Source organism: Sinocyclocheilus anshuiensis, unplaced genomic scaffold (assembly GCF_001515605.1).
Source record: "Sinocyclocheilus anshuiensis isolate Anshui unplaced genomic scaffold, SAMN03320099.WGS_v1.1 scaffold166, whole genome shotgun sequence".
In the NCBI taxonomy this organism is placed as follows: domain Eukaryota; kingdom Metazoa; phylum Chordata; class Actinopteri; order Cypriniformes; family Cyprinidae; genus Sinocyclocheilus; species Sinocyclocheilus anshuiensis.
The window spans coordinates 761,182-770,074 of NW_015546050.1; the positions used below are offsets into that span (position 1 = coordinate 761,182).

Below are 8,893 nucleotides of genomic sequence, written 5' to 3' on the forward strand. Positions count from 1 at the left end.
TGTGGAAAATAATGTGTTTTTGAACCTTAAACCACATAAACACATTTCATTACACCAAATACACAAAATAATGTTCTTTTTAGCAACATCTTATGACCCCTTTAAAGAGTGATAAAATCATCTCTGACAACATTTTATTTCTGTTCGACCGGAGAGAGATTTTACACCTACCTACCATTCTCCTCAACGGCTTTCATGCGACTGAGGAGAAAATGGCCGACTCCACTGATAGGTTACCTTAGTCGCCTGTAGGTGTCCCCATATCCCTTTCTTTTAGATGCACTTAATACATTCTATTCAATGAATATCTTAGAATTATTTTGCAAGATGAACAAATATTTTGGCACAATTCATTACAAATTTCTTTTCTGTTACATATATGCTGTTTTTTTTATTTTTTGATGTTGTGTGTTTTTTCACAGAGGAATTGTGGGCATTAACCCGGAAACTGGATCAAAAGTTGTTGGAAAGCGAGAAAAGAAAATTAATGGAATGAACCCGCATGTAGGCACACTGCTACGGAAGCTAATGGACTTTGAATGGCTTTCCATTTAAAAAAAAAGTGTTCCAATGGAATTAAAGTACATGATTGATGTTCAAGGTAATGTACATGCAATGTCTTGCCTTTTCATGGATTTGGCGATTTAAAGGTTGGCACAGTTCAGACCATTTGTTTTGTGTTAGTTTATTTAAAGTGAGTTTATGAATGAAGTTCAGTTACATTGTAGGGATGCCCCCCCCCCGGCTAAAGCCTTTCATTTAATGTGCAATGTCCATTTTTGTTTCTCCAAATATGTTTTGGAAACTGGTGCTTATGTTAAATGGACATTATTGTACAATAAATTGTTAAATTTATGAAAACCTGTTATTTTGAATGTTTTATTGTTTACTTTACTAATTAAATTGACAAAAACAAAGACTCCTGAAAATTGCAGCAAAAGTAGGTTTATACACTATCACAGCAGTGAAAAATCTCAACTGTAGTTAATTTAGTGAATTGAATTTCACAACAATTTCACTCAAACTCATAAACATTGGTACTGTAATTTTACAGTGATAGCTGTAAAAAAAATAATTCTACAGCATATATGTCCAGCAGTGTGCTGTATTTTTACAGTACTCTTGTAAATTTACAGTCTTACTCAGTTACTGTAAATTTTACAGTAAATTTTTTTACAGTGTGGGATCATGGAGATTACTAAAGTATGGGGAATTGATGTAATTAATTTCTGCTATGATTTGGTTTAGAAATTTCCATATGAAAATTTACCTGAGGAAAGAGCATTGCATACGTCATCTCAGCAGCGAGTCCGTCAGCAGCATTGTACTGTCGAGGTGCAATACAGTGGAAAACTAGATTACCTGTTTCCAGCTGCTCCCAGGATATAACATCATAATACACAACACATGTATATTTACTGTATAATTTATGTTTTTTGATACCTGTAGTGCTGTTGGTGCACTTGAGCTTCCGTTTGTGGTTTGAGGCAAGTAGAATAAAATGTACTACAACATTTTTCTTAACTACTATGCAAACATACACCCTTTTTATATGTAGTTACTGTGTAAGTGTAACATCTGTGGGCTGTAATTTAAAGTGATCCCTTGTTACCCTCTTGTTACGTGTAGTTACTGTGTAAGTGTAACATCTGTGGGCTGTAATTTAAAGTGATCCCTTGTTACCCTCTTGTTACGTGTAGTTACTGTGTAAGTGTAACATCTGTGGGCTGTAATTTAAAGTGATCCCTTGTTACCCTCTTGTTACGTGTAGTTACTGTGTAAGTGTAACATCTGTGGGCTGTAATTTAAAGTGATCCCTTGTTACCCTCTTGTTACGTGTAGTTACTGTGTAAGTGTAACATCTGTGGGCTGTAATTTAAAGTGATCCCTTGTTACCCTCTTGTTACGTGTAGTTACTGTGTAAGTGTAACATCTGTGGGCTGTAATTTAAAGTGATCCCTTGTTACCCTTGTCAAGGTCACTTGGGGAGGAGGGAACGAGAAGACGCAGGAGAATATTTCAACATGGAATTTAATGGAATCAGCAACGGGGAAAACACAGGTATAATTTTAATACATGTCAAGTTTGCATAATGTAAAGAAGTGCGGCGGCCACTAGGGGGGCGAAATGTGACGATCATATATGAATATAGGAGATTGTGGGAGGGTGGCATTATAGAGAGATGTTTACTGCTGTGGGTCAGGGATCCTGGTACCACCAACAGAAGCCCTTCATTTGGTAGCACCAGAGCTGTGGGGTGGAGCATGAAAAAAAAGAGAAATTCTACATTTGTCAACCATGACTAAGGTGCCTTTGAACAAGGCACCGAACCCCCAGTTGCTACCCGGGCGCCGCAGCAAAAATGGCTGTCCACTGCTCTGGGTGTGTGTGTTCACTGCTGTGTGTGTGTGTGCACTTGGATGGGTTAAATGCAGAGCACAAATTTAAAGTATGGGACACCATACTTGGCCACACATCACGTCATATCTAACCTTTGAATAAAAATGAAAGAAGAGTATATATATATATTCAGAGTTACAACGTACTTTGTCAACAGAACAGCACATAATAATCAGTTGGAACATCCGAAAGAAAATGTTGCTGTTATTAAACAGCTATTATTGCCAACAAATTGCATCTCTGACTGTAGACCTGCAAAAGGGCAATGTTTATCACTGAGCAACTTACAGGGCCTCGAAATAGCTGACAAATACCATAGTATATGAGAAGTTATTAACATATTTCATTACAGTTTGTTGTTGTCTTGTAAATATAGTAACATTTACTACCTCAATTTAGGCCTGAACGAAATAGTCCCTGGGAACCATTGGGGGTCCTAAGGTGTATCCAGGTCTACATACTTACCAAAATGTAAAATATTCTTACAAAATGTAAAATGTATCAGAAATGTAAAATGATCACCAAAGGTGTGGTGGCATTTCACGAAGATAACCTAGTTATTAGGGTTGCAATGGTATGAGGTTTTCATGGTACATTAACTGAAACCATAATTAGGGCCACAGACTAAAGACAAAATTTGATAGAATTTGAAATTTGTTGATGTCATTTCTAATTATGTAAAGCACTTTGAAGAGCATGTTATATTTGAAAAGTGCGATATAAATAACAAAAATATTATTATTATTATTATTACTACTCTTTTTATGGTAGTTATTATCAGGACATCACATCATTGGACAACACACACACACACACACACACTCAGGTTTGTTTTTGTGAAAAGTGGGGACTCTCCATAGGCGTAATGGTTTTTCTACTGTACAGACCGTATATTCTATTGCCCTACACCAACCCTAAACCTACCCCTTACAGGAAACTTTGTGCTATTTCAGATTTTCAATATACTCCATTCTGTGTGATTTATAAGCGTTTTGAAAAGTGGGGACATGGGGTAATGTCCTGAAAAGTCACCTTCTCCTTGTAATACCTGTCATACCTTTGTCATTATACAAATTTATGTCCTCATTTGTTACAAAAACGCGCGCTTACACACACACAAATATATATATTTCACCACGAATAAAACTGAATACCTAACCGAACTGTAAGTTTCTGTGCACTTTACAGGACTTTTATTTTGGTCTGGCGATGTGACGACATAAGGCTGCGCCGCGCTCCTGCGCCTGTGATTCGGCTGAAGTAAGGTTTGGGGGTTTAATCGTTTAAAGTGTATAAATCAATAAAAAGCGTTCAGTCTATTTAGAGTTTTTTTTTTTTACAAGCGATGTAAAATGGACTATTTGTTATTGAATGCGACATTGTAATGCTTCACTTAACATTAATGAACGATTTTTTGTGAGTAAAACCCAACCGCACATGAGTAACAGAAGCGCTGTCGCTCCCTGTATCGTGAAGCAGCTGCAAACACGAGTTCGGTGTCTGGCATGTATTGTTAGGAGAAACGGAGCTTTTTGAAACTCCGAGTGAATTGAACCAAATAGTTACTTAACACAGTGATTCAAATCTAATCACGGCACGCTGACGACACCTGCAGGTTAAAACCGTGACAATACAACGAGAACACAAAAGTGTAAAAAAGACTACAGAAAAACTGCAGATGTTTTCAAGAAATGCGATCTACAAAGCATTAAACCAAATATTAATCATACATACATATATATGGACGTTATGTATAAATTGTGTTCTTTTATTAATTTGTAGTGCTAGTGTTTTACGGGTAACAAGGTCATGTAGGGCCCTTGCCCGTCACTCTGACTGACCCCTTTGCCAGTCTGCTGACCACCGAACCAGGAGCTTTTTGAGACGCACCCAGAGATTTAGTTTGGATTTATTTTCTTTCTGTTAATTATTCTCAAAGCACAGATCTACGAGAACAGAACTATGAGATCTACATGACTTACTATTAAAAGATGGCAATTATTAAAGAGGAGAGTGAAGAAATGAAGATTGAAGAAGCATTCAGAGTGAAACAAGAAGATACTGAGGAACAAACAGGTTGGTTTCCATTCTCAGAGCTGAATTTGGACATTTGATTCTTGTTAAAATGTTGACCTACGTAAATTAATGAAAATGTCATGTGAGTGTCCTAATTAAAGCAGTTTTATTTGACATCAAGCGGGTCGCCTCATGTGCACAGACATGTTGAGATCACATGACCAGATAAATATTAATGCAAATAAAACTAATACTAATAAAACGTTTCGACCGCTGACACAACTTGGTGGAGCTACATCATGCTGTCTACATTTGTTCTTCATTTAAAGGAGCTGCAATATAATAGTTAGATTAACTCAAACTCTTAAAACATTTGTAAGCAACACAAAAAGTTAAAATCAAAGACAAATTCTGTACTAAACTTTCACATCTTCTGTCAATATCAGTGTTAAATGTACCATTAGAAGTTTATCATTGGATGAGTGTTTTTCTCCAGAATTTCATGTGGCAGCACACGTGTGGGATATTCTTCACATTAAGACCCGCAATGTAAATGTAAGGAACAAACTCGATGTATTTTTGTTATAGGTGGATTTTTACAAGGAGATTAAGATTAAGCTTGTATTTGATGCTGTGAGTGAGTGTTGTTTATTACTTATAGCTAAATATATATATATATATATATATATAAACAATGCAGATACTGCATTATTTAAATGACTGGTAGAAAATATTTTGAAGTTGGCAGGTGTTTTTGTACCGTCTGCGCTCTTGCAGCTTTCTCTCTTTTCTTTTCATTTTTATTCAAAGGTTAGATATGACGTGACGTGATGTGTGGCCAAGTATGGTGTCCCATACTTTGAATTTGTGCTCTGCATTTAACCCATCCAAGTGCACACACACACACAGCCAGTGTTGCCGATTTGGGGATTTTGTCACCAAATTTAGCTACTTTCTCATTGTAGCTGCGACTTTTTGTATTTTATTTTTTGCGACAAGGAGCTATTTTAGCTATATTTAAATAAAACTAGCGATTTTTTGGAGATTTTTTTCAAAGTACCGCGATAGCGTTTCGAGAGCAGCCGGCTGACTCAGCTTTTTCAGAGCGACTGCAGGAGTGCTGATGACTACACATCTGTTTCAGATTGGCCAAATTCACCACATGACAACAATGACGTGTGTTTCTAACATCTTCAAATCCAATACTGAATAGTATATATTTACGTTGAACTGTATTCTTGAACAGATGGCGCTGTATTAAGCAGTATAAATGGCTAAAGATAGATGGCGCTGTATTAAGCAGGGGAAGTCGTGGCCTATTGGTTAGCGAGTCGGACTCGTAACCCAAAGGTTGCGGGTTCGAGTCTCGTACCGGCAGGGATTGTAGGTGGGGGGAGTGAATGTACAGCGCTCTCTCCCACCTTCAATACCACGACTGAAGTGCCTTTACTGCTCTGGGTGTGTGTTCACGGTGTGTGTGTGTTCACTGCTGTGTGTGTGCACTTTGGATGGGTTAAATGCAGAGCACTAATTCCAAGTATGGGTCACCATACTTGGCCACATGTCATGTCACTTTCACTTTTTCACTTTATATAAAAAGTGTTTCTGTTGCTCATGAAAACGTTTTTGAAGCCGTGCTTAAAGTCAAATGTTTTCATATTTGGCGACTTTTTGTGAAAAATGGAGACTTGTCAAATGTTTTCATATTTGGCGACTTTTTGTGAAAAATTTAGACTTTTGAGGGTGGTTCTAGAGATTTTCTGAGGGAGGGGTTTGGCAACACTGCACACAGCAGTGAACACACACACACCCGGAGCAGTGGACAGCCATTTTTGCTGCGGCGCCCGGGTAGCAATTGGGGGTTCGGTGCCTTGTTCAAAGGCACCTTAGTCATGGTTATTGAAGGTGGAAGAGAGCTACCATTCCTGCTGTAATTTTTGGGTTACAAGTCCGACTCTAACCATTAAGCCACGACTGTCCCAATATTAAGTAAGTTACCAATCACAGCCTATAGTTCCTTAATATTAACTTCTTGTTTATTTAATTGTTGTATAACAGCAATATCACAAATGAAAACATGCTGATTTTCGAGAAAAAAAAAAATCTCGTATGATATAAAAACAGGAAAATTTTGTCTAACAATCCTGTTAATTATCGACACTGGTCCTACTCCTACTTCTAAATCTATTAACATACCCCCGGGGACGCATATATAAGGAGAAGAGCAGAGGACCTAATACTGAGCCTTGTGGCACTCAATACTTGTGTTTGAGGAGACGTCTCTTCATTTACACAAACAAAGTGTTAGCGGTCGGATAGATGGGACCAAAACTGCTAATGCTTGATCACTAAAGCCAACATAATTCTCAAGCTATTCAAAAGAATGTTGTGGTCTGTGTTGTCAAACAGATCTAACAGCAAGAGAAGAGAAATGTAACTTTAATAAGCACAGTCTCTTTAAATTATGACAATATTGTTTTTCTACAAAACTGAACAGTTGAGTGGACAATATTTTTCTAATATTTTAGATATGAATGGCAGATTTGGGATTGGTCTATAATGAACCAGTTATTCTGGGTCAAATGATAAGGGGCTTGATAACTGCAAGCTTGGGCGTGTCTTGAAAGTAACAAGTTAAAAATATTGAGGTAATAGAATTCTGATAATACAGGTAACACCTCTTTCATAGCTTAGTGCATATAGGATCTAGCATACATGTTGGTTGAGATGCTTTAATGTTTTATATTATTTTTGATGTCTGTTGCTTTGGGCCATTTAACTGGGGTTAACTTGAATTTGTGTTTTTCTTTCTTTAGACCTGATGACACTAAAAGAGGACAGTGAAGAACTAAATGAAATGGAAGATAAAGACCAGAAACGTGATTTCATGATTGGAGAAAAATCCACAAAGACGAAGACTTCCTCACGAAAAAGAAGTCAGAAGACAGAATCTAGCAGTTATTTCACCTGCCGTCAGTGTGGAAAGAGATTGACTAATAAACAAAACCTTGACGTCCACATGAGAATTCACAATGGAGAGAAGCCTTTTACCTGCCAACAGTGTGGAAAGAGTTTCACTCAAAAACAAAACCTTAAAGTCCACTTAAGAGTTCACACTGGAGAGAAGCCTTACAAATGCACTCAGTGTGGACAAGGTTTTACACATAAAGGAAACCTTAATGCCCACATGAGAATTCATAATGGAGAGAACCCTTACAGCTGCAAACAATGTGGGAAGAGCTTCTCACGAAAAGAAAGTCTTAATGCCCACATGCGAAGTCACACTGGAGAGAAGCCGTTCATATGTGGTCAGTGTGGAAAGGGTTTGAGATGTAAAGAAACCCTTAATTGCCACATGAGGATTCACTCAGGAGAGAACTGTCTTGCATGTCATCAATGTGGAAAGAGTTTCAGTCATAAAAGAAGCCTCAATACTCACATTGTAATTCACACAGGAGAGAAGCCTTTCACCTGCCCTCAGTGTGGAAAGAGTTTCACACTTAAAGGAAACCTTAAGACTCACATGAGACTTCACACCGGCGAGAAGCCGTTCACATGTCTTCAGTGCAAGATAAGTTTCACATATCAAAGAGACCTGAAACGTCATTTGCAAACTCATTCTGAAAATAAATTGCGAGTGTGACAAGGTTAACGAAAAGGAGCAATTTCAAAAATTGCCTTCGCATTCACTCTAGAGCAGGGCTATTCAATTGGCGGCCCGCCAATCATCTTCATCTGGCCTGAGGGAAGAGTACGCGCAGGTCGCACATACGACTTGAATTGTTTTGCACTAATTAATTTGTCCACAAGGTGGCATTACTGTCCCAGGCCGTGGTTTCACAGCCAAAAAAGAAAAGGAAGAGAAGCAACAACAACAATCTACCGGAGACCGCAACATCAATAGACGGCAGTGTTGACAAGCGCTTGTGTGAGAGGGTTATGAGATATCCTCAACACTTGTTTAAACGAGTTTCAAGACAGTGTTATCGGTCATAACTTCTGCCGAGAAAGAGCGCAGACACTGAACGAAGATGATTATCAGATGGAGTACAGTTTGAAAGGCTGCGCGTTCGGCTGTATGCACACGCTGAGCAGCTTCAGACAAGCGCCAGTAGCTCTTCAACCGACAAAAACACACAATTATGCCAAAATTATAAAATACAATTTATAGTTTTTGAAGATTGTTTTAAGTTCACTTAAATTAAATGATATAGTCGACGCCGATGGCCTCGTGGGCAGTGCGCCGACATACGCTTCGGGTGCGCTTTGCGCTTTGGGTGTCACGAGTTCGAATCCTGGCTCACGGACCTTTCCCGATCCCATCCCCCTTTCTCTCACCCACTTCACTTCCTGTCGACCTATACTGTCCTATCTAAATAAAGGCATAAAACGCCATAAAAAAATTAAATGTTATATTTTTCAGAGCCTACTAAATGTTAAAAATAATGTCTTTCAATTATACTTTAATGTTGAATGG

General features: G+C 38.1%; 1 protein-coding gene across 1 annotated transcript; it reads left to right on the forward strand.

Annotated features, from left to right (window-relative positions):
* The first annotated feature begins 3,625 nt into the window (after positions 1-3,625).
* On the forward strand, positions 3,626-8,566 carry LOC107699149 (gastrula zinc finger protein XlCGF8.2DB-like). Its single transcript, XM_016500334.1, has 3 exons — positions 3,626-3,665; positions 4,345-4,476; positions 7,233-8,566. Exons 2-3 carry the CDS (start codon positions 4,392-4,394, stop codon positions 8,057-8,059), a joined length of 912 nt encoding a protein of 303 aa, XP_016355820.1. The 5' UTR covers positions 3,626-3,665; positions 4,345-4,391; the 3' UTR covers positions 8,060-8,566.
* The last annotated feature ends 327 nt before the right edge of the window (positions 8,567-8,893 follow it).

What these genes read in the sequence shown, in the direction of transcription:
- LOC107699149 (XM_016500334.1), top strand. Translation starts at nt 4,392, where the DNA reads ATGGCAATTATTAAAGAGGAGAGTGAAGAAATGAAGATTGAAGAAGCA. An exon ending in AGATACTGAGGAACAAACAG is followed by an intron (nt 4,477 to 7,232) that starts GTTGGTTTCCAT and finishes TTCTTTCTTTAG; the next exon opens with ACCTGATGACACTAAAAGAG.